This window comes from Strongylocentrotus purpuratus, unplaced genomic scaffold (assembly GCF_000002235.5).
Source record: "Strongylocentrotus purpuratus isolate Spur 01 unplaced genomic scaffold, Spur_5.0 spur5_scaffold_12, whole genome shotgun sequence".
Lineage (NCBI taxonomy): Eukaryota > Metazoa > Echinodermata > Echinoidea > Camarodonta > Strongylocentrotidae > Strongylocentrotus > Strongylocentrotus purpuratus.
This window is the reverse complement of record NW_022145597.1, coordinates 31,110,071-31,136,739: the sequence shown is the minus strand read 5'-3', so window position 1 is coordinate 31,136,739 and position 26,669 is coordinate 31,110,071. Positions and strand designations below refer to the sequence as shown.

Genomic DNA, 26,669 nt, shown 5'->3' with positions numbered 1-26,669 from the left:
ATTGATTCTCACCGACATAAAAAAGCAGAATAACAACAATTGAAGAAAATTAACATTGTGTTTTATTTGCAGTCAAACCTCTTAAGCAGGGCTCCCACTTAGCCAAGTTGTATTAGCGAGTTATCCCGAGTTGTGGTGAGTTGCCTCAAAGAGGCACTTGCAGAAACTCGCAAACAATTCGGTATGGCTTAGCGTAACTCTTTACAACATTCCAAGACTCTCCTCGAAGTCGCGAGCAGTTCCAAAATTGTGAACATGTTCAAAAAATTTCTCCGATTCGTTGTAATTCACGGTGAACTCGCCTACACTCGTAATATTCTCGCATTACCCGTAACAAGCTCGCGCTGCACTCTTCGTAACTCTTGGCAACTAGCTACCTTATAAAGAGTGCAGCGCGAGCTTGTTACAAGTAATGCGAGTATATTACGAGTGTAAGCGAGTTCACTTCGAGTAACAACGAATTCACCTCGAGTAACAACGAATCAGTGAAAATTTTGAACATGTTCAAAAATTTTCGCTGATTCGTTGTAGCTCGAGGTGAATATATAACATTCGTGATATACTTGTAGCAACTCGCCACCTTATCATTTGAGTATAATGTTTGATCCCAGGATGAATTTGTTAGAGTAAGTCATGGACTGCGAAGCTACTTTTGCTGGAATATGTACCTTTGTACCGGAACAATCGGTCTGTGTCAACGCTCTATGCATATATACATGTAGAGATCTCAATACCTCAACGGTAGCATTTAGCCATGCAATACTGGGAATAAGACTGTCCAAAGAGTCTACTGCCATATCAATAGTCAACAGAGCAATGCTCTTTTCCCTGTATCGCACGAGTGGGTCCAAACAACGTACATCCTCACGAACCACCGTTGTCTACAACACCAGATTTCAGGTCCGAGAATTTAGAAAAGGCCGTGTAGCGCCACCGCTTTTCCAGCGAGGCCCCGACCCCAAAGAGATCCTGTCTAAAGATGGTCGGGTAGGAGTTCATGAGAGATTCAATCTCGTTTATGGTGACGGAGGGGTTGATACGCTGCATGTAAGACCACAGGTACTCTGTTGATGCACCAAAGGGATGAACGTGAAGGAAGATGCTTAGTAGACCTGGAGAAGACAAGAGTTTGGGGTGATGTTAGTATCAAATACATGATGTGCATTGTGTGGGACTACACATACCTCTAAAATAACCACAAATAAATTAAAAATCTCTAAAACCCCTGTGAGTTACAACAGATTTTAACAAGGACACCTGCAGCTCTTCCACAAAACTGTAAATAAGCTTCTAAGAACCCACGTAAGATGCTTTTATCAATAGCCCACCGCATATTATAGGGCGCATGCAGTCTCCAAAGTAATGCAGCTGATCAAGCGTTCTCTCAAAATGGAAGACACATGGTAACCAGCCCTGCAATTTTGGATTTCGGACTTCCCCCTCCTGGCCCCATCTCAACCTGCAAATGCTAATATCATGGTTGATGAGTAATTTAGCATCTGTTAACTCACTCCTACCAACAAATGAAGAGCTCAATTCCAAAAGGAGCTAATTCCACTTTTGCTGAAATTTAGTGATTGATACCAGAACATTCATTGTAGACGTCTTTCAACAAAATTATTACCCTAAATTTTGGGAGCAATTATGAAAAAGCACCTTCTAATATCACTTTTCCAGATGCCTGTACAAAATCTGGTAAACAATTTCTTTTTTTCTCTAAAGTTACAACAAATGGATTTAGCTCCTTTTGGAATTAAACTGTTCAAATAATATGTGCCAAATTGGCAATAATTACCGATCATATCAGCCTTCCTGGGGTCAAGGGTCGTTTGTTTCTCGTTGGAGTCTGTGTCTGTCGTCTGTCTAGAGTCACTCCTGCTCGATACCTGAGATTCCACTGTCTGTATGGACCAAACATTAATATACCATAAGCATGACAATGAAAAAAAAAGTTTATTGGAGCAGTGACCGATTTACGGTAACTAGAAAAGCTCTGGAGAGCTCCTGATACCTGGAAACAAGATCTAGTTTAGCAATGGAACACACAAATCACTGATTAAATCTCTGTGACTATATCAAATTTAAAAAAAACTCTCATAAACAAATAAGCATTTTTCAGAATGAAACTGTAGTGCATCGATCAAATTATTAAGTGGTTGAATTATGTATACATCTATCATACACTGATTGATAAAGCATATTGAAATGTTATGGCCTTAAATATTACTGTTCATTACTAAAAGAGAAATGTCCATCTTTTATATTTCCTTATTGACCACACTTACAAAATGTATTTACCGGTAGGGGGGAAATGCAACAAGAACAACAAAATTACAAACAGATTGCTTTTTTCTATTGGTTGTCTTGAAATCTCGAACAAATACTATACAAGAATGTTTGAAAATATTCACCAACATGTTAAATAGTATCACTAACACTCTGTTTGCCTGACCACTTACTCGAAGTCTTTCCTCTGTATCTTTCCGCATTGATTCTTCCTTCTTCCATTTGTTCTTAGTATCTTGCAGTTGCTATGGAAATGAAAAGTAACTGATTTAAATTTCATTTTTAAATTAGTTGACAATTTCTAGAAAGAAATCAATATAAAGATAAACATTACAATGTTTAACACAGACTGTACAAATATACTCAACAATTTTGTTGCTGGGGATAAAGCAAGGCTAGTTAATAGCATCCAAAGTGCGATAATAGAACATAGAAATAATGTGATAAGTTGTATACTGGAACAGAATGTTCAGAATGTCGTCATGATCATTATTTCCCTGGTGACAAATGCCCTACAGTCAATTTCCTAAACTAACTGAATTCCCAACTTCAACCCTAGACGAAATACTGTGCTTAACCCTAACCCTTAACCCAACCCAAAGCCAATCGCAACCCTAACTCTATCCCTAACCCTAAAGTCAGGGAGGCACGATAATTCAGTTGGTAGAGCAGTGGTCTCGTAATCCGGCCACCCGGGTCCAAACCAAGGCGATGCGCTAGTGCCCTTTGGTAAGGCATTAATCCTCATTACCAGGTCTCTCAGAGAGGACCTAAAGCCGATGGTCCTCTGGTTGCTTACTAACAAGCATTAATGCTTAATAACCACTACTACTACTCAGCCCAAAGCCAATCGCAACTCTAATTGCAACCTTAACCTTTGACCTTTGGTGACATAGAACTTTGAGCCCATTGACTACTGGGTCACCTACCTGTTGCATGCTGAGTAGAGAATGTTGCAAGGCTTTGATCTGGGTCTCCATCTCCTCGTTAGCGATCGGCACACCACCGCTGGGCGTGGTCCCGGGCGGGGCCAGGCTGGCAGACTCGTCCTTGACCTTTATGGTCTCCAGCTGGTTCCTGAGGACGCTGTTCTGATGCATCAGGGCTTGGACCTGAAGCTGGAGCTGGTCATCCCGTGGAGCGGAGGAAGTTGATTGAATGGTCACGGGGGGAGAGTCTGGACAATAGAAGAAGAAAAATACCTTGATTATAATAAAATTTATTTGACAAGGCAATGACCACCTAAGAGGGAAAAGACCTACATCTAGATCTACAGTCGATATAAATGGATGTCAATATCAGAAGTAAAAAGATTATGATTAAATGCATTTGCATTTCTCATCAAATTCTTACATATCTGCTTTTTTAAAGTAAGTGTAGGCTGACATAGCAACAAAGACAAAAATGCTAATTTTTAAGTGTGAATTTCTGCCAGATGTTGCCTTCTCTGCAATAACAGGGTAAACACCTGAAATAATGGATTCCATTCACATATATAAGTATGTATATGAACTTTTATTTCAAAATCAAGAAAGGTAAAACTTTGTAAATGGGTAAATATAGCACCAAAAGCCACTACTATAGCATCCATGACGACAAAAGCATAGCATCAATACCACATTGCCAAATTTTTTAATGTGAAATTCTGCTAGATGTCACCTCTTTCTAGGAACAAGTAGGAATAAATACCTGGAATAGTAAATATGTTCAGAGACACATGTACATGAACTTACATATGTGCATGTCAATGTAAAACTCATGAAGGTACAACAAAAATTAAATAGGGAAATACATCATCGAAGATCAATATGAGAAATGTTTTAAACGTAAAACTCTGGCATATGACAAGTAATGGTTTAAATACCTGCAATGGTAGATTCTCTTTGGAGGGGGGGGGGGGGGGGGGTACTTGCTTTTCTTTTTCCTACTCCTTCAAGTGAAAAACAATTGGTATTTGAGAAACACAGGTAAATAAATACCTGAGGTAATCGACTCTGTACGGGGGCGCTTGGCCTCGCTTTGGGTCCCGCTTTGGGTCCCGATCTGGTCCTCTTCGTCGGAGAGGTCCATCTCTGCTTCCCCCTTCTCACCCACTCCAAGCTCCTCTTGCTGCTGCTGACGCAACTCCTGGAGTAGCACAAAGAGAGAATCATTAGCATGTAATAGCATACACAATTATACAAATAATACACAGCAGTGAGGTCATTAGTAAGAATTATCCACACACGGTACCTTAGAAAATGATGTGAATTATTTGTTTTATAAGATGAAGTTTCATTTGTTTTAAAAAATGATGTTTTATAACATGATTTTACTAATTACCGGTCATTAGTATTTGCCAATGACCGTTCATTAGTAAAATTATGTGTAAGACAAAATAGATGACTGGTCACATGTACGCTTCCAACCAATCATTTGATTAGGATCCGCTTCATCATCTTATAACTTTTCATATCTATCCAAATTCAATCCGCAGAATATTTGGTATAATGCCTTTCCTTGCAGTTACAGAGTGCTTCACACTTTGCTCCATAATGTAGTATAAAAAGGATCATTTTAACAATGAATACTTCAGAGCCATTAAGCTTCCCTGCCACACAGTTCTGGGACAAGGAACATCAATTCTTTTTCAAGAATTCTATTTCTACCTACAGAGCTGTGTTTCATTGCTTAATGAAGTACCGGGTATACAAAATTTGCCATTGGACTTTACTTCACCATGAGGTTACCTCTTTCTGATTTAGGAAGAATAGGAAGCAAATTTTGTCCAAATATATCGTTCTGCACACATATACTTGTCAATTGCAGGCACCAAGATTAGTTACGATAGTCAATGTACATACAGCACTGTCAGCACATGTGTAAATATGTCCACATTATCTAGAAAAAAAATTGTAACAAATCCCAATAAATCATATTTAATCTGGTAAACCAATATCGAATCAAAACCAAATAAAAGAGATATCATTTGCCACATACATCTACAGTGTATCCATTACTATCACAAAATATTCACTAATACAGTAAATAATGGAACATGTACAAAATATCTTGCTTTACAACTGAATTCCATATACAAATTGGCAATGCAATATCAATTGGTGGTCTGTAGGCTCAATCCATATATACCATTTCATTGTTACCATCATAATTTACCCCTTTTAGATGTTGTAGTGCACATGTGCACACAAAAATGGTTGTATTACTGTATATTATCAAGTAAAAAGTGACATGTGCACAGTTTGACAGCTCGATACCACATATCATATGGCTTGGTGCACATGACCTCTATCTGCCCATGAGCAAATTGTAACTGCACAACGTTGGCAATAATATTATTATTCTTTTATTACTACAGTGATAGATTTAAATGCAATGTCTCTGAAAACAATATACACAGGGTAACAGGGTAGAATGTTGTCAAAAAGTTTTCAAAATGCCTAGTTTTAATCTCTCAATGTGGTGCCAATTTAAAGATATTAAAACTTATTTACCTTTTAAAAATTCCTAGCATCAAATGCTATATAGTCATGAAACAAAAATGGATGCAAGGTGGAATAATTGTCACAATTGTTACAAAAGGGTTAAAGTACGATCATGGAATAAAGATATGGCAGAATACACATTAGTAATATGAATTCTGGTTAAACAATGACTATTACTAATACTTCAATACTTGATTCATTTATTCAACAAAAAATATTTTAAAAAAGACATGTACTACTGTTATCATAGCTCAACTTTGACATAATATGAATGCTAAATAGATCAGAAACAAAATCTACTACACTAATAGAGATTTGAAACTGCAACATTTTGTCTTGAAACTTCAAAAACTTTGTGATTCATAAAACATGAGGACATTCAAAACAGTGAAGCTCCCACAACTAATATAATTGTGGAAATGCAATTTCTTACAACTTACCATGGCTTTTTAGTCACAAAACTTGAAATATGTGTCTCTGCTATGGAAATTAGACATAAAACTGCATTTCTTTGTTAACAACTTACCATTTATTTATGAGTCACAAAACATCAAGTCCTACACAATCAACACTGCATATCTTTCTTACAACTTACCATACATTTTTAACTTACATAAACTAAAGTCTTATACAACTATCAAAGGTTAAACATGTCAATATTCTTTGTCCTTCTAGCAACTTACCACAGATTTTTTTTATTCATAAAATTTGAAGTCATAGGCTTACAAATAAAGTTTCTGTGACTTAACTTTAAGTAGACTGTAAATCATATGTCCCATTCTAATATACTTACAAACCAAATTGTGAATAAACAAAATTTAAAGTCGAACACTGTACACAACTCATGCAAATTAATTTCCTACAACTTTGACATCAGAAATAGACTACTGGTATGCTACATTTACAAATACCTCCTTCTAACAACTTACCATCTTTATTTAATTTCTCCCCAAAACCACTCCATAAAATAACTTTTTTCCAATTCCTTATTGCAAAATTGCAAAAATATAGCATCAACTCATTTACCTTTCATTGTCATTGTTCTTGGCCTCTTTGAAGTGAAAGTCTTCATAAACTACTTGTACATTGCAGCTGGTGTCCATATCCCTTTTGCACAACCCTTTGACCTTTGACAAATCTGGCTGTCCATCCTGAAATATACATGTCTAACACAAACGTTCCATTTTTATACCAACCGTTCTCCTTTTGGGTCATCTGTAATGACCTTGTGCCTTCATCTTGATCTTTGAACCTTTGACCTTTGGCCTGTGTCTCCAGGATGGCTAGCTATAGGTCACTCATATATCCTTTACAAGAGCATATCACTAACTTCTACCGGTATACCTTTCTTGCCTGGAACAATAGTATCACCAATGATAGCTCGAATCCATGTCTTGCAAAAACATTCCGCTGGTAATACCAACCATTTTAGTCCTCCTGTTCCTTCTTGTGTAAATGGCATCTTTCAGTGTAACCCTTCCACCTGCTACAATGACCTCCTTTCACCACTAATAAGTGATGCTCATCAACCCTTTAACCTTTGGCCTCCAAACTGAACTGTGTACTTCCTGCATAGCTGTCCTGCAGATCATTCTGTATATCCATCAAGACAGCTTCACTTCTACTAAGACCATTCTACCTTTTACTTTTACAGTAGCCTCCATTGACCGCTGTTAGGTGGTGCTCTTGACCTCTTTTTACCTTTGACCTCGGAACTCTGTATCTCCTTAATGGCTGCCATGTCGATTGTGCTGTATGTCCATTACAAGCTTCACTGCCTGCCTCTCCTACACACTTTATACCTCTTACAATCTTATGGTTTCCAACCGCCTTCTGGAAGCTTGCATCCATGGCCATAGTGAACTTTAACCTTTTCTCTCTATGTCCATCAGGAGTGAAGATCTGTCCATCCAAGTTTAAAAGGACTTTACAGCTAGTTTGACATTATCACCAGTTTCTGTACCAGTTCTGCTACAGTTTTTGAAGACTAGACTATTGCTTGCTTTCCTTACTCAAGGTGTGCTTTCAGGTTTTTCCACTACATTGACAAACACTTGAAAACATTCATCACTAATCACTATGGATGCCAAATTTTACATTTAAGAGGAAAAAGAGAAGTACTTGTAGACATAATCGGTACTTTATCCTTAATCATCATATGATACAGGTAGGTTGTTTTGCCTTTATGCATATCATGATCGAAATTTTAATATTCTGTATGCTTCTGTAGAGATAGAGCCCAGAAAACCTTTATACAAACCTCTTTGTTGTTGCTCTTGTACATGTCCATCAATAATTAGACGGTTTTTGATTGGCTTTTAATATCTTGTGGCCTTTAAAAACAGGTTTGACAGTACAATTTTACATTCCTATCCTCTCGCAATAGCACAGATTTTCGCAAATAAGCCTCTAAGAATATTCACAATCTTAAGATTCAGGAGATTACTAAATTTGAAGACCTGTAATGTTATTCATTCTGAACATGAAAATCCATTTGAAGTGAAAAGGTAAAGTTTGATATCTCTTGTGAATATCGACAACAAGTAGATACTTTCAAATGTCCATAATGATATGGGCAAGAAGGAACTTGTCTGCAGAGAGTCAGAAGGGTACTGCCTCTGTTGCTTTCAGCACACTATTCTTAAACGCAAATTTCAATGAACAGCGACTCTTCTGCGTGGCAGGGTGTATGGCACAAGCTCTAGTGTCAATTGTTCTGCAGTTATTATCATACGCCAGCTGATTTCTTAACCCATTGCGTAACCTACGCTAGCCCTAAACCTAAACACTGACCCTAAACATGGCCTAGAACCCAACTGCAACCCTAACCCTAAACCTAAACCTTTTGACAAAACCAACTGTCGCCTGAGCGTATTTCAGAGCACCTGCAACTATCGCCCTTCTGGCTCTCAGCAGACTCTCCTTCCATACATGTATCAATGATCACCGACACCTTTCTGTCTTTGAAAACAAATTACAAATTGCCCCTGCCTAGCACCTACCTTGGTCTGTTGCTTCCAGCCTTCAATGGTTTTCCTCTGTGCCTTGGTGAAATGGTCCCACACCTTCTGCTTACATGCACTCATTAATACCTGCTCGATCAGAGTGTCTTTGTATCATCACGGCCAAGGGGGAAAGGTAAAACAGATAACAGAGATTGCCAAAATATGGCAGCATTTTCTTTTTCTTGTTTTTTTATTTTAAATTAAATACGGGTTGTTGGAAGGGAACATTCTGAAGTTTAAAGGATCAAGATTGTTGATGGGTTTATTTGATTTTTATATCCTTAAACACTAAAAAGCAATTTAACGGCAAGACATTAAGCCGGATATGCCCTCAAAACAAAGAAACAAACATGGCAACTATGTGCATGAATGACAATTTTTCTGAGGGAGGGGGAGAGAGTGGAATCTACCCCCACCTCTTTCAATTTGATTGGTAAAATACCCCAAGTTCTCAAACGTTAAATGTGTGATTACAATTCAATGTTTATGGAGTAGTGACTGTCTTAGGCGCAATAAAACTAAGCTTCAAAACTAATTCTGGGGTTCTGACCATTGGGGGAATACATCGATCATCAAATAATCCTTTTTTTTTTTCTTTTTTTTTAAAGAGCCTTGAAGTTATCTCAGTTCTATAGTAGCTTCATCTTTCAACCCCAAAATAATTACATAAATATAATTCAGATCCAATTTCAATTCAACTTCTTAATATTCCCTTCCGTTGATGACCTGTAAACGTTTCTTACCAGACTGTTACACTTCTGTTTGTGCACATCAGTTAATAAAAGTTAATAAAAAAAACAACAGCAATGGCATCTGTCTCCTAAAGTCATTCATAGCAAACCAAATGTGTACCGTCACCTCGATTGAGAACGCTGATAAATTTAGCATGGCTTTTTTTTTCTTCTCCAGGATAAAGGGGTCCGATTATTTAAACAATCAAAGATATATCAGTCTGAAGTCTGTCACATGTGCAGTAAATTAACCAAGAAAAAATTAATTTACCACGTTAAGAATTGGTAAGTAAAATACAGTCAGATTCCAAATGTGTAACTGTAAAGCTGAGGTCAAATCAACAATGATATTTAAAATACAAGATCCTCTTTTGACAAACCACAGGTATTATCCAGTATTATGATTATTATATTATTATATAATATCGTATTACTATTGTTATACGGTAATTAAATTATAATATCTAGATACAACTAGTACCATTTCGTTTATGCAAAGAGAATTTTGTCCTATATCTTTTACCTTATCAGTTTGTCAAATGTACACAAAACTGCAAAGTAGAACTTGATGTCATTTTCTTCTTTTTTGTTTACCGGTAATTGTTTCTTCTTTTGAATTATTTTTCTTGATCAATTTGATGCTTATGACATAAATGAGCTAGTGACAGAAAAAGAAAAATAACTAGTTCTTGAACCAAACCTTTCCATAAATTGGTAGCACAATTTCTCCCTCAAAATCAATCATGACTTTTCCTTTTTGACTAAATTTTGTAATCCAATTCAATATACTTACCTTCATCTAAAGCTACCTTAACATTAAAAAGTCAATAATACTCGACCTGAAAAGATGCATGTTTGACCTGGATGAATGAATTTTGCCATTTATTTTCAACTACCCGAATCTTCCCCAAATTTAATGGTCATCTGAAGTTTTCAATTTGCCTATCCCTTAAGATACAAAATGTAAAGCGTACTGTGTTCAGGACATATCATTTTGCCGTTCTTTTTTGTTGTTATTTTAATGAAAAAGGCATAATGGATTGATCATGAATGGGATTAAAAAATTTTGTAGCATGGGAGGGGGAAATAACGATTTTAATATATCCCAGGCATACTGACAATACCGACACCAGCTAAACAAAGGACTGAACAACAAAAATGACATTGCGCAGGATGGCCAAGGATCGGTTACTTTGGAAACGTTCTAGAGTTGCTTTGGAAACATTCTAGAGTCAGTTTGGCGATAGAACTGGGACCTGTTTCACAAAGCCTTTTCTCAATAACAAATGACAAAAATCAATGACAAATCTGCTGATAACCAATCAGAAGCAAGGATTTCAGTAGCTTATAACAAAAACTGTCATTTGTCACTGATGACAAGTTTTGTGACCCATGGGGTCTTGACGGAGTGAACTGTTGCAGGGGATGCAAGAAAGAGTGTGAAGCCTGACTTACATTGTGTAATGAGTCCAATGACCTGCATCCTGTACTGCTGTTGTATCTGATTGAGGTTCAGGTCACACTGAGCTTTCTCACCAATCAGTCTCCTCACATGCCTGGTATCAAAGAAATAAAGGCTAGTGTTATTGGGTGGTATTCTCAAAAGCAGACTACTGATTGAGGTTCAGGTCACACTGAGCTTTCTCACCAATCAGTCTCCTTACATGCCTGGTATCAAAGAAATAAAGGCTAGTGTTATTGGGTGGTATTCTCGAAAGCGGACTAACTTTACTCCATGGTTTAATCCTCTGACTAAGTATGGAATGCCAAGTGTCCATATGAATATGTTTTTGAATAATTTAATCTGTCACTAAATTGAAATAAAATGTAATAACATAATTAATAAACAACAATATAACTAGGAAATAATTATGTTATCATGGTAATTTAGGGACATATCAAATTATTCAAAAATATATTCATATGGACACTTAGCATTCCATACTTAGTCGGAGGTTAAACCATGGACTAACGCTAGTCCACTTTTGAGAATACCACCAATTAACTTTAATATTCATCACACCACGGATGACTATTAAAATGGATACTAATGTTCACATCGGATCCACCATTTTGCAATTGACATTTGGCCAGATTTGAAATCATCAAAATAAAGGGTAGTGGTGTACACTGTAATATTCATCACACCATGGATGACTTTTAAAATGGATACTACTGTTCACATCAGATCCACCATTTTGCAATTGACATTTGGCCAGATTTGAAATCCTCTGAACCATTTCATACTCTTGTATTCCAATTCCAATCCAGGAATTTACAAAGCGCCAATATCTAGTCAACTGCCTAAATAAAGTCGCTGATGAGACTGAAAAATTATTCTGTTCATTATTCTAACTTGGAAAGACAAAAAAGCAGTGACTAATTGTAAGCAATATGAAATAGGTTTGTCTTTAGTTGTGTTCTGAAAGTGGATAGCTGGCGACTGATTTCTGAGTTTTATAAGTGAATTGCTCATTTAATACTGTATCAAGATATTTATGACTGAAAGTCAAGAATGAACACACACATGTTGAGTTTCAGCTTTCTGGTAGAATGTAGTATCTTATATCAATTTCAGACGTCAGACCTGCACGAAATATTAAACTTTTAAGAAAAAAAAAAATTAAACTATAAGATTCCCACAATGCCTCTGCTTGCCGGAACCAACTGGACAGCAAGGTCCGAGGCACTACCTCCAAACACTACTCTCTGAAACCTTTCAAATCTGCAGTTATTCTACAATAAGATTTATACATGTGCAAACCAACCAACAAGTCGAACAGGAAAGAAAATTTTCATACGGAATGTGCTATTAGCAAATGGCTCTAACTCTTATGTACTATGACTTCATATAAAGCCATAGTATTATAGATAACTACAAAAATCGCCCAACAAAAACAGATTTTTGCATTAAGATTGCATTGCTAGCAATCGGTTTTTACTCACGTATGTGTCGACTTCACCAAGTTGTAGAACTGAGCTGAGTTTCTCTTGTCACACTCTCCCCTCTCCAGCCAGTTCACAAGCATGTTAGCGGCCTGGGGGAACGACTCGCCATCTAGGAGAGGAAAAATTGTACAGATGTTCTTATATATAATCTCTGAAGTCAATTAGAAGTTAATGTTTAGTTCGAACATAAGATGAAAATTTGAATGGAAGATGCCTAGTTGGTCTCATTCTGAATACCACAGCCCCCCCCCCCCCCCCCCTCCTCCCGCCTTGAATATAACATACTTATAATTATGACTACCACTACATCACAACTACTGCGACTACCACTACAACTATCAATACTACTCCTACCACCACAACCACTACCACTACCACTACACCTTCCACTATCACTACCATTACCACTACCAGTACCCCTACCACAAACTACAGCAGTGAAACCTGTATGAATAGACCACCCACATGAGACAAATTAAAGTGATCTTTATAGGCAGGTGGTCTTCACACACAGGTTTCTTAAATCATGTTTCAATGATTGGATCGTTATCAGGGAAACATGAAATGTTATTTTTATAGACGGGTGGGCTTTCTATAGAGGTGGTTGCTGATGCAGATATGACTGTGTTTGTTCCCTACCTTTGATTTTTGAAAGTAGCGTGGAGCTCTCCCCGGGCGTGTACCTAGGGTTAACGGCAGGTTCTTCTGGCGTAACGGTTGTGTAAGCATGTCTTGCTTCTCTGGCCCTGCGCCGCTGGTCACACTCAAATTCGTACTGGTCATCGCGGTTCTCTGCAAAGTCCAACCGCAGACGTCCGTTGTTAGGCGGGTCAATGTTTGCACCGATTCGCACTCTGTAGCCTGGAGAATGAAAGATGACTAGAATTAATCAAAAACATTTTAACCAACGTTTGGTGCCACATGTGTGTATAGTCCCACAGATCCATTTCATTGTGCAATACTTTTTAATGTCTGCAAGATCAAGTCATTTTGTTTTTATTTTAATTACCGGTATTTCTTAAATACCTTAAATTAAACACTGATGATTATGCACTACATACTCAACCTATCCAAACAACTTCTTGACATTCCCCCCCCCCCCCCCCCATAATCTAATTACATAACCAGCATTCAAGTTAACATATTTGACTCTAATGTCATTTAGATTCCATTTCCAAAGCAATGATTTAAATTGCAACATTTGGTCGGTGCCCCAACTGATCCCAACAACACCAGGGCTCCGTCTTACAAAGAGTTGCGTCTGATCCAAATCAATCGCAAGTCCGCCAATCAATCGCAAGTCTGCCAATCAACTGCAAGTCTGCCAATCAACCGCAAGTCTGCCAATCAATCGCAAGTTTGCCGTCTTCTATTTCTTTTGTACATGGTTGCGATTGATATTAACTCTTGGTATTAAAGACAGGGCCCAGGTCAAAAACCTCTCAATTTGCAGAAAAACAGTTTCAACTCTTACTGGCTTATGTTGGTCAGGACTGAACAGAGTAGTGACACTCACCCGAAACAAACATGGCCTTGTCGACCGCTTGTTCATCCTTGAAGCGGACGTGACAGAAGTTTCTCTTTCCTTGTCGGATATTGATGATCTCGCCTCCGTATTTAGTGAAGAGCTCGAGCATCATCTCGACCGTCATACTCTGAGGTTGACCTCCAACGAAGATGGTCTTACAACCAAGAGGGCGCTCTCCTACCGGTGGTGGGCCTTGGTCTGAAGGTAGAACATTAAACGTCCTTGTTCATGAAGGTGGACTTACTACAATCCACTGATATCACTCACTATGAACATGACTGACAAAGAAAGCGGACAAAATATACAGTTCCTTAGGTAGACAAAGGAATATCCCTTTCGTGCTATTGTGTAAAAATGTGTAGCACAGGTGTCACGTGCTTATTCGCCTTTTTCCATAATAGCAGTGAAGGGATGTTCCTTTATCTACCTGAGGAACTGTATATTTTGTCCGCTTTCTTTGTCCATCATATTCATAGTGACTATGAACATGACGGACAAAGAAAGCGGACAAAATATACAGTTCCTCATTCTACCCTCAACAATTGCTATGGTAGACAAAGGAACATCCCTTCACTGCTATTATGTAAAAATCTGGAGAGAAGGTGAATATGCATGTGACACCTGTTCTACAGATTTTTACATAATAGCAGTGAAGGGATGTTCCTTTGTCTACCTTAGCAATCGTTGAGGGTAGAATGAGGAACTGTATATGTTGTCCACTTTCTTTGTCCGTCATGTTCACAGTCAGTGTATACATGAAAATTTGTATCAAGTGTCAAGCTCTTTACTCTGGGGCAATTCCACGGTAACGGAAGGACACTCAGACAAGATTTTTGAACTTCAGGTTCATACTAAAAGAACTGTTTTATTAGTATAAGATGTGAAACAGTACAGATATAATACCTATATAAGTGCCTTTAATTCTCCCCAAAAAAATTGTCATTATAGTTAAGTAGTTTAAGAATGTGCATATTAATTATCTCGGTAACGGAAGGACATAAAAATGGACATGGTTTTTCCAGTTAATTAGTGTTTATCCAAACTTTGTGAAGTTGATGAAGCTTTCCACTTGACTGAAACACATTTTGTTCCCCATAGTTTAATACATACTAATAAAACATTTCTTTTAGTATGAACCTGAAGTTCAAAAATCTTGTCCGAGTGTCCTTCCGTTACCGTGGAATTGCCCTCTGTGCAAATAAGTATAATTTGGTGACGAAAATGAAAAAATGAATGAAAATGAGGAATTGATTGCAAAATCATTTAAACACATTAGTTCATTTAGCTACCTAATTATGGTAATTCTGACAAGATGAAAAGGTTGGCAGTCCACTTATCAGTGGACCGACTCCAACAGTTTACAGGGTTTAAACATAAAATAAAATTAGTTAGAAAAGTTAGGAGGTTGACCTCTGACGAAGGTGGTCTTACAACAGAGAGGGCGCTCTCCTACCTATGGTGGGCCTTGATTTCCTTTACAAGATCAATCATTTGGATACGAGTGACCATTTTGCTAAAAGGAGAAAAGCGTTTTGGGAGTTACGAGACACACTCACTCCCACAGCAACTGCTTCACAGTCAATATCCACACTGACCAATTTCTTTATTTCACCCTGAACCAAACATTATACTTCACCCTAACTATGAACCTGACCTGACTGAAACCCAATTGCAATCCTAACTCCAACCCCATATCTTTGATGAATAAAGCCTTGAGCCCTAAGGATTGTCACTGGAGCAAATACTTGAGGTTTAAAGTGCTATTTTTTTATCCACACACAAGTGGAAATCAGAAACGAAAAGATGGAGAAGCCAATACTTACGCACAGTAGGGGGGAAGAGGGTGAAGTCAGCAAAGTGCAGGACCGGTTTCCTTGGACCACTACCAGACATATCGCCCATGCCCATATCGCCCATGCCCATATCGCCCATGCCCATAGGTCCACCCATGGGCGGTCCCATCATCGGTCCCATCATCGGTCCCATCATAGGACCCATCTCTTGGCCCATAGGACCACCCTGCATGAAGTCCTGCCCCTCCATAGGGCCTGGGCCTGGAAAACCAGGTCCCATTCCACCAAAACCCGGGCCTAACCCGGGCAACATTGAACCACCGCCGCCGCCCATCATCATTATTGCTCCGGGATCGTTCATTGAGTTGTCTTGGTAACCCATGGCTCCGCCCCCTTCCCACATGTGCTGCGAGCCCTGGTCTGGAGTAGAGAGTCTTCTGCCTGAGGATTTGTTGTCTCGGTCTGCAGGGAGACAACAAATTTAGGAATTAAATCAAAATGGGAAACGGGATGTGAGGATAAGATCTCTACAAGAATTAGCTAAAATTCTGATTATGAAAGGCTTTCATACATGTATACATGTATGCATGAATGCAATGATTCAGATATGATTGAATGTTAGACAGATGTTATTTCATTTTTATTTAAACCCATTACAGTACTGCTCTGAAAGGCACTTGCTTCTAAATAATTCCCATCCAGAAATTTGTAGATTGTCAATATCTAGGAGAAACATCAAAGGCATTTAAGACTAAAAAGAGAACTGCATATGCCGGGTCTTACCATTCTACCATTCTGTAGTTTCTACCAGATGTATTAATTGACCTACTCCATTTGTTCGCAAACTTGAATTCTGTCAAATGTTTTAAATTCCAACAATCTTCTTTTTTTTTCCCACAAACCTTCATCATAGGTTTTCTCTATGACCTTTGGCCCACTTTTGGCGGAGAACTGTAATGGCATGTTGTTGGAACCTGGATCTGCACCATCTCTACCATCTGTAAAGAAAACCAACAACAAAAAAACAAAAAAATCAAATTTACAATCACTTTATAAAGATATTTTGTGTTTGGTTAGAAAGTATAAAATCAACCTAAAATAACTTTACCTGGAATTCTATGGGCTAGCAGATAAGGAGTGTGAATAAAAATATGGAATAACATAAACTCCAGCAAACAGAACCCAAGTTGGACTTGTGGCCCCATTCCTTGCTAATGTGTGTACAGACTAGGGGTGCTTTGAGAAGTCTACTCACAAGTTACTTTTATATTAATTGGAAATACGTTTAAACTTGCAGTATCTTTTAATAAGTGATATTTGGAATGTAATGTGATGCGAGGTCCACGAGTGTTCCCCGTTCCTTGCGTGTTGAAAGTTTGGTAAAACATAGTTTGCATTGACTCGCGCACGAAAAAATTGCTCAAAAAAACAAAATGTCAAATGAAGAAATAAACAAAAGTATAGTTATAAGAGATCTACCAAGGTTTCTTTTACGATTTAATTTATTATATAGTCTCAACAAGAATTCAGAATTATCTCACTTAAAAGTTAAGAAACCGATGATGTTTTTTTTCGATCGTAGTTATTTTCATTTTGCCAGCAGCCTATCTAGCGTTGTTTTGGCAAAAAGCTAGCCCGCCACCTTTCCACCACGAATGTTTTGAGTTCCGCTAAAATTGCGCGCTGCAGAGCTCCGAAGGTGCATTGGTCTCGATGGCAACCTGCCAGCCCGCTAGCTTCCCACGACGGACCATTCGTGGTATGGTGAGAGTGTGTGTGCGAGGTACGATTTTGGTTTCGAGAATACACGCAACGCAACCGTGCGCGTCACTTTCAGCTGTCGAATGTTTAAGGACATTTTTAGTAAGAATACTTCTTCTTTTATCTTTGGTTGTACAACAATTAAAAATATAATTTCTTCAAATTTGCTCCTGACTCGGTTCAGACTAATTGTCTGATGTGTTTTCAAGTCAATTTTTTGAATATATTTCCATTTTCACTGTTTCGGAGGTATTTTTTCGGCCTAGCGAGGCAATTTTCGGCCGCATGTACAATAGGAAGCAAGCGCGCGCGCCGTGCGTTTCCCCGCTGATCTATAGCACTGTACTAGCGGCTGGAGCAGGTATCCCACGCAGGAGCTCGCCGTGCCGAAAACTACCTCTGGAGTGATCAGAAATTGGAATCTCAATCTGAATTACGCAAAGATATTGTGTGTGCACTGGGGTATCCTGCTGCATTGATTTAAAATAAAGGGATCCGGTAACTTTGTCTCAGATTCTGAAACAAAATCCTGAATTTAGCTCATGCTGCAATGATAATTTTAAACCTTTAGGTCCGTCAGGAATCCCATAAATTATACAAGCCGATCGCCTGTCTGATTATCAAGATATTTATGATTGGAATTACACATTTTGAAAACCGTTTGCGAAGACCAACCCCTTCCGCTTTTAAAGGGATCGTTAAACAATGTTAAATCTGAGCAGGGATATGTGAGTTTAAATGGATATACCGTCTCTAAAGAATTTCCCGAGGGACAGATATTGAAGATTAACTTGGCGTAACAACAAGTAATGTAACCCTCTTCAGCCATCAAATCCATCAACAGCCGCCCTTATCAGACCACAGATGCCCTCTGGCGATCCAAATGGTACGAAGTGTTACGCAACGCTCTCCAAACACTTGGTCGTAAAAAAAAGGCTTTGAAGCCATGCGAGTCACCGAGAAAATGACGTCATATTCATTGAAGATGTATATAGCTCTAATATATAAAGTAAAGAATCGACAACGTATGGCACAATGCAACCTTCTATTGGTTATCAAATGCTTTCGCTGTGCTCGGATAACTCTACTGAAGACGTAGCCATCTGAACCAGCGAAATCGACCAAGGAAATCATGAGTTAGAGTAAATGCAAGTTTCTCATCATCATCACGTTCTCTTCTAATTATTGACATTTTCCGAAAGTTTCCGAAATTTTTACATAGCTAGGAAGGAAGTCCATAAGTTTATCCCTTAAAATAACTAAATGAAATTGTGTTATATATTTGCGCATTTGGTTTAACGAGGGTTAGAAGTTGTCAATTCATCACCACTTTTCACCCCGAGTACGGGCCGGCGATGCGAAAGCGGCCGTGCTCGCTGGGCTGTACATGCTGGATGTTGTTGGTTGAAAACACACATAGCTGCAGCTGCATTACTACCCTGGCCCTCTTGGGTGCTCTTAATTCCAACATTTCAAACGCCACTGTACAAAACTCCAACTGATTTCATTCAAAGGCAGTACTTTAGTGACGATTGATGACACCTAAAGGGCATTAAAATACAATTTGTTCAACTTTCCGATGTTAGAAAGAATAATTTAAAAATTAAAATTGTGAGTCTACTGTCAAACTTGCCGATCAACCGCATCGGGATCATTATGTGCATTTGTATGTTGTGAGTGTATTGACTATTCATGTATTTCAAATGCTGCCTATTTAAACGTACTGCAGTGCTAGTAGTCAATACGCATTAGTATCAACTATCTATGCTTTGTGGCCCATGCATATCGCATTCACGACATGAAACCATCTAACCGTACATTCTGGTTCGCTGCAACGAATAAGATTTTCCGTTGGTGGAATGTCACACGTGCATAACTTGTATTGGTCTCCAACTTCCCATACACCAGCCTCAAGAATCAAATCTTCCTCAAAATCAGTCAGAAAGTCTAAATCGTCGCCTACCAAATACTCTTTCCTACTGTACTCCGCTATTTTTGTTGATAGCAGCCGATGTGTATTTCCAACAATGCATTTCGCGAGCCCTATGTCACTCAGTTTGGGGGTGAGATTAACGAGCTATGCGGTCCGGGTGGGGGATTAAGGGGATTATGATAGGGGGAAAAAAGACTCTCGGTGCCGCGGAGTGCTTCAAAGGGCTCTGTTAGATGGAGAATCCATTTAAACTCACATATCCCTGATCTGAGATACACGGCCCTACGTGTTATCAGTGTCTGTGATATGGTGTAATATTAAAGCCCTAAAAAAAATCGCGCTTCAAAATGATCAAGAAGTACCTAAAAAAAGTAAAAATCTTTGAGTGACCGGTTTTACCATGCTCGTTTTCCCCAATAGACTGTAGACTAGGGCAGCGTTTCTCGAAACCGTCATAACTACAAGTTCACCGACATCCCATTGAAACGCGTGTTAAACTTAATACACGCGTTTCAATGGGATGCCGGTGAACTTATAAGTTATAACGGTTTCGAGAAACGCTGCCCTAGAGTCTAGTGTTATGAAAACCGTCAGGCTAGGCAAATTCATGCAAAAAAATATATTCAAAAAATTGACTTGAAAACACATCAGACAATTAATCTGAACCGAGTCAGGAGCAGATTTGAAGAAATTATATTTTTAAATGTTGTAAAACCAAAGATATAAGAAGAAAACTGACCAAGTATCTGTACTAAAAATCGTACATGTAAAATTGGTCGTACACATTCGACAGCTCTAAATGACGCGCACGGTTGCGTTACGTGCGTTCTCGAATCCAAAATCATACCTCACACACACACTCTCACCATACCGCGAATGGTCCGTCGTGAGGAGCTAGCCGGCTGAGAGTTGGCAGCGATACCAACGCAGCTTCGGAGCTCCGCAGCGCGCCATTTTAGCGGGACTCGGAAAGGTTCGCGGTGGGAAGGCAGCGGCCTAGCTTTTTGCCCAAACAACGCTAGATCGGCTGCTGGCAAAATGAAAATAACTACGATCGAGAACATCGTCGGTTTCTTAACTTTTCAGTGAGATAATTCTGAATTCTAATTGAGACTATATAATAAATTAAATCGACAAAGAAACCTCGGTAGAACTCTTATAACTATACAAAAGCTTGTTTATTTCTTCATTTGACATTTTGTTTTTGACCATTTTTTCGTGCGCGAGTCAATGCAAACTATGTTTTACCAAACTTTCAACACGCAAGGAACGGGGAACACTCGCGGACCTCGTATCAAATTCGTTGCAAAAAAAAAAATCAAGGGTGATTTTGAAGCAGTGAAGAATATTGGCGCTGCAATGCGCAGAAATATACTTGAAAGAAACTTAAAAAATCATACCTGAATTTTCAGAAAATCGTATTTGTATTAGTGTACCTAGATGTGAATTGTTTATAACTCAGACGGAAAAAATGTCAATTTTTTCCGTTTGGTGGTCATTTCTAAGCTAATATTTTAAAAGTTACTTCAGTAATGGTCCCGATGTTTCTCTTATCGTACTCGCATGTTATTCCTACATAGATTAAACATAGGATGGTTAAGGGTAAGACCGGATAACATTATAAAAAAGATATATCCTTCCAACCTCCCATATCCAAGTTTTGGGCTGATTATTGCCGACCATAGAGATATATAACTACTAACACTAGAGGGCGTACTCGCTCAAATTGCTGTGTTGACCTGGAGCGGTGGCCGCCATTACTAAGGAGGGCAGAAAAACGAACGACCCAACAAGATACTGTGCACAACATACGTGGAAAAATTTGGAGAAGCCAGGTTCGTGCGCTGCATTTGGACGTTCAAACCCAAGAAAGAAAGGGAACTGCATAATAGTTCACAAGTAAGTTCTTCTTAATGTTATGTTGATTAATAAGGACATTTTAGAGCTAAAAATGTAGTTTATGCAGTGACTGTACTGTAGTCTGTACCCGGCCCGGGTTGTCTCATGACAAGCCACCGCAGCTCCTGCAGCAGCGGAGCGCGCCAGTCCACGCCCGCCGGGCTGGGGCAGGCATGGGTTAAGGTTCTGGGGACGGTGATGGGAAAATTCTGCTGCGCTGGAGTCGCTCGCAACTCCAAGAGCCAGAGAGTCCAACTCGGAAATATAACTCCATGAGCTTGATTCTATTAAAGAAAAGTCTAGAATAAAATGATATAATTAATTTTATCTTATCTAATTTCAAGATAAAAATCAAATGTCAACTTCTTTATATTTTAACTAGATCTACATGATCTAGGATAGACTCTAGATCTAGATAGACTCTAGATCTAAACTCTAGTCTCTAATTTCTAAAGCCCGAAAGGCAAAGCCAGGCTAGACAGAAATAACTGTCTGATATGGGTCATTTCTTTAATAGAACTGACATTTGTTGACATTCCCCATAATATAATCAGAGGTCTAGTGGAGCCAGACGCAGTCTCAGTAGAACAACCGACGATATAGAGAGACTGAAGCTTTTGGTCTAAGCCAGGCTAGCCTGCCATATTTCACATCACAGGAGTTATCCAACTACGTTAGGCTAGCCTAAAAATCCCACCGCACACTACACTATTTCTATCAAATAACATTATTTTATTTATTTGGCTGGAAGCTGCTTTCAGTTTCAGTCTTAAAAATCACATGAAATAGCATGAATAGTAAAACAATTGTCATTTTATGAGAACAAACTCATTATTGTTTCCATTTGCTTTTATTGTGATGCAGGAATACACCCAAGAGAGGAAAGGATGTTACACACCACATCTCCTTCCTAGAGCTGTGCCTACTGTCTTTCCTGGACATCATCCCTATAAACAGACCCATGGCTCAAGACTCCCAGCAAAACCATGTACAACATCCGAAAGTGTTCCAGTGCCTCCAAAGAAACCCTATGACATTACAAAAGAACATGACTATTCTTTTTCTGTCTGAGTTGATTAGAAACTGAATATAACCAGACAGCAAGTGCAGGATGCCAAGAAACAGCTTAAAGTGGTGAAACAAGGTAAACAGGAGAGATGGAAAAACCAGGACTCTCTTGCAGGAAGTCCACGAAAGCAAGCTCATTAGCCAGGATCAGCTTGACCTACTTCAACACAACTTTGGAGAGAACGCATTTTCAGGAAAATAACCAAAACATAGAACTTCATTCGTACAAACTACAAAGACAGATCAGTCTTTTATATTTTGCCTCTTGTTTGCATAGCTTATCCACTGGATGATTGAATGTGAAGCCGTTAAAACTGGAGAGAGCTTTCAATAATCTTTTAAAAAAACAGAACAATCTGAGACTTTTGTTCTGTGTAATGAAATAAAATTCTTGGGACACATTGTGACAGTTGCACAACCTAACCATAATTTTCTGTTTGTTAACTTTACACGAAGGCAAACTAAAGTGGAACTTAGAAGAGTTGATGAAATTAGGGGTTAAACAAAATGTACTTGAATTTGAGTTGTTGTGAGGTACACTGTATTTGAATATTTACTCTATAAGCTTCATAATTGTACATGTACCTGCTGTATCTGATTCAGTTGCTATAATTTTTGCAAATTATTTGCACTCTACATGTGCTTTGATTCTGCAGGTACAGTATGGATAACCTGAGATAAACATGTAGGCCTTTTTTATAACATTGTCTGGATTGCTCTCAACCAAGTGATTTACATCATTAAAGATGAAAAGCAAGAAATTCACATCAAGTGAGCCCATTTTCAATAAACGAGAAGAATTCACAGATGTGTGGCAATTGAAAAGCTTGTGTAATGCACAGTTGCACACCATATACACACCCATAGATCGTTTTGTACATACTACATAGGTTTGAATTTTGTTCCAAAATGGAAAACTGCTTTTGAAGAGATTTGATAACAGAACAATTATATGGAATAATGTCACTAGATGTAAACCCATAAGATTGTGCACTCTTTGACTTGTTGTATCTACTGTGTACATTTGAGGGTAATCAGTTTCAAATTTATTATTATACCTGATGAATAATGATGTCAAAAGACCATGTTACTATGAGGTTTCACTGAATAGTGTAGTGCAGTATCCTGAGATGTAAGTCTCTTCTTGAAATTATAGTTCTTCATAGCAATACAGGTGACTTGGAATATATATGCTCAATTACTTTTTCTGGTTTGCATTTATTACTTGATGAAATGTCTTTGTATTATTAGTAAATGTGACGCGCCTGCGTGCGCTTGGAGCCAAGACTAGTTAATAAAGTGTTCGTTATCGCTGACATCTTGACACATAGACATTGGCCTCCTGACATTTATGTTTTGGGAGTTATTGTGGCGGTTTTGGGATGTGTAATGCTTGTCTTTGGTGGCGAATCAATTTGTCGTGGTTGTGTTGCCTATGATCCGTGACAGTAAATTTGGGGCTAAAATCTGAGGTGTTGTTTTTGCAATGTCTGTCCTTTCGATTGTGTTGTATTATTGCAGTATATATGTCCAATAAAATGTCAAAACTTAAATGCCTATGCTGTAGAATATCAACACACGTGTGCCGTGTGGTAATAAAAGGTTCATTTATTCATTTTTTTCCTTCAAATTGAATTACAAGTTTATTCTCTAAAACTGGTTGATGAAGAAAATAAGAAATACACTGTATCAAGGAGAATATTATTTATGGAGAAAAAAAGTGATGTGAATAAATAATTATTACATCAATGATCAGCTGTTTTTAAAGAATATTCATATATATTTATAGTGAACTGTAAAAAATTGAATTATTCTTTCAGACATATAGAGATTTTATATAGATTAGGTTAAAGACATAAGGTGTGAATTTGATATAAAATGAGTGAGAGAAGAAGAAAAAGAATGTTTGGATGGATGGATGAATGATTGGATGAGTAAATGACATAATTTTTTTTAAATAAATGTGTATAATTCTTTCCTTCCCCCTCTTCCTATCTTCAGTATCGTCCTATATCTGCATTTCCATTATCTACCTATCCTTCTATATTATATCTATCTATCCATCTATTTATGTGTCTAGCTATCTACATACCCATCTCTATCCCAAATCTATAAGTATCAATCTGTTTATAATAGCCATAAACATAAAATGAATATATTACCTTTAAAGTGTTTTAAATCAATAAACCCTGGCTCTCATAATAACTGAATTAGAAAGACATTGACCCCCGGCATTGGCCCTGTAGCATAAAACTTTGGTTAATATCATGACATAAATATCAAATACAAGTCCCAAATGCTTGATTCTGATTGGTTGAAAGCCAAGTAATATTTGATGTCATAATATCACAGTTTTATATTGACAAAGAGGAAGAAAAATTGAAGATAGTCTATACTGAAATATAAAAAGCTTTTTGTGTCCCTTTTACCTCACCATAACACCCGTAATTAATCTTGACCTACACTAGCTACCATGACTGAGGCATGAGTAGGGTTCATGCATTATGCAAAATACCACAATTATAACGTTTCATACTCGAAAACCGATAAATCAACCCGAAAAATGAAGCTTCACATTGCATATCAGTAGCACAGTTTCGAAGGGAACATCCGGGTATTTCTCGAAGTTGTGCCCTCCTTAGTAATGGTGGACCGCGCTCCATGCGCGCACAGAGCTTTGAACGGGCGAGTATGACGAGTCCGCACTCTAGCCTTATTAAGTATATATCTCTATGTTGCCGACCCACTGCAGCAAGGCCATTCAGATTTTCGTACGCGACCGAAGCGCCCTCTAGTGCCCCATGAATGTGCCTAGTCAGGCGAACGGTTTTTCAAAATTTGTAATTTCAATCATAAATATCTTGATAATCAGACAGGCGATCGGCTTGTAAAAGTCATGGGGTTTCTGACTGACCTAAAGGTTTATAATTATCATTGCATCATGAGCTAAATCCAGAATTTTGTTTCAGAATCTGAGACAAAGTTACCGGATCCCTTTACAACACAACCCAACGCGCGCGCACAGTGAGCTGTGTTAGTGTACCGTATAGAACTTAGGATGGCTTTGCCAATGGCCAGTGCAGTGCAGAAGTGTCACCGAGATCTGCCACACATTTCCAACTAGATCTATAAGATCTAGAATATTTAGGGAAATTTTGTTATTCTTGTCAGAAAATTTCCAACCTTAATAATTAAATTGTGAAACTACTTACATAAATCAGCATTCCTGCGTCCTGAATCCATTAATATTAGTCGGTATTCACATGAAATGTGCACAGTGATTACCCACGGGATGACTGACAAGCACAGATAGCACAGTTCGCGTTCCATAACATCCCGACGACTACGACAAGCCAAAGAAACTGAAACAATAAATTTAAAAGAAACGAAAAATCAAAAGAGCAGAGACGAGAAGAAAAGAAAATTGCTAAAACATTGGAAGAAGAAGTAAAAGAAGAAGAAGAAAAAGTAAATGTCGAAGTAAAGCATCGATCATTGTGGCAGAGTGTCCCTCAGTGCCCCTAATTTCAAGCGAATAGGAGCAATATCCCGCAGTGGCGGATCCAGGGGGGGGCCCGGGGGGCCCGGGCCCCCCCCCTTGAGAAAAAAATCATGTAAAATCACGTGATTTTTACCTTTTTTGGGGGTTGGGCCCCCCCCCCTGGCGCTCAAGGGGGGGGGGTGCAAATTGAATTTTTTTTGAGGATCAAAAAAAAAAAAAAATTTGCTCACTACCCCCCCCCCCCCCCCCCCCCCCCCCCCCCCCCCCCCCCCCCCCCCCCCCCCCCCCCCCCCCCACTGAGCGAATTTTCGGCCGGCGCATTTTTCAAATTTTCGGGAGCAAAAAAAAAAAAAAAAAAAAAAAAAAAATTGTGCTCTGTACCCCCCCAACCCCCCCCCCCCCCCCCCCCCCCCACTGAGAGACTTTTCGGCCGGCGCGATTTTCAAATTTTCGGGAGCAAAAAAAAAAAAAAGTTGGGCCCCCTCCCCTAAGAAATCCTGGATCCGCGCCTGATATCCCGGTCGCTCGCATTTATAGATGTCATAAACGGGGCCCTTTATATATCAAAGGCCTTTTCAGTCTTCCGTTAATATGAGAATGTGCTTATGAGTATGACCCCATCAGGATTGGGTTTTTTCCTTTAACTGCGACCTCATAAATCTTTAGATTTTTAAGACCATCACATCCAACTGCAAAGTATGATGCTAAACCCTAAAAAGGTTGGGCTAT

The 26,669-nt window shown here is 38.6% G+C and overlaps 1 protein-coding gene and 1 long non-coding RNA gene across 3 annotated transcripts; one reads left to right on the top strand and one right to left on the bottom strand.

Annotated features, from left to right (window-relative positions):
• Window positions 1-372: 372 nt before the first annotated feature.
• LOC115922774 (ecto-NOX disulfide-thiol exchanger 1-like) lies at window positions 373-25,787 on the bottom strand. Of its 2 annotated transcripts, XM_030982395.1 has the most exons (13): window positions 25,651-25,787; window positions 16,680-16,775; window positions 15,808-16,239; window positions 13,973-14,182; window positions 13,096-13,317; window positions 12,454-12,565; window positions 10,963-11,063; window positions 8,774-8,880; window positions 4,266-4,413; window positions 3,216-3,463; window positions 2,460-2,531; window positions 1,796-1,901; window positions 373-1,112 (listed from the first exon to the last, which is right to left on the bottom strand). In XM_030982395.1, exons 1-13 carry the CDS (start codon window positions 25,766-25,768, stop codon window positions 865-867), a joined length of 2,220 nt encoding a protein of 739 aa, XP_030838255.1. In that variant the 5' UTR covers window positions 25,769-25,787; the 3' UTR covers window positions 373-864. The 2 variants fall into 2 exon arrangements, with proteins under 2 accessions (XP_030838255.1, XP_030838256.1); XM_030982396.1 differs by lacking the exons at window positions 16,680-16,775; window positions 25,651-25,787 and adding an exon at window positions 16,561-16,673.
• On the top strand, window positions 21,108-24,063 carry LOC105438898. The gene is made up of 2 exons (XR_971111.2): window positions 21,108-21,370; window positions 22,235-24,063. It is a non-coding gene; the product is annotated as an uncharacterized LOC105438898 (long non-coding RNA).
• Window positions 25,788-26,669: the final 882 nt, after the last annotated feature.

Bases quoted from the DNA above. Each gene is read 5' to 3' on its own strand.
- LOC115922774 (XM_030982395.1), bottom strand. From the start codon at position 25,768: ATGGAACGCGAACTGTGCTATCTGTGCTTGTCAGTCATCCCGTGGGTA. The intron at 16,240-16,679 runs GTTTGTGGGAAA...GTCTCCCTGCAG, and splicing joins AGAGAAAACCTATGATGAAG to ACCGAGACAACAAATCCTCA. The intron at 11,064-12,453 runs GTGAGTAAAAAC...CTTTGATACCAG, and splicing joins TTGGTGAAGTCGACACATAC to GCATGTGAGGAGACTGATTG.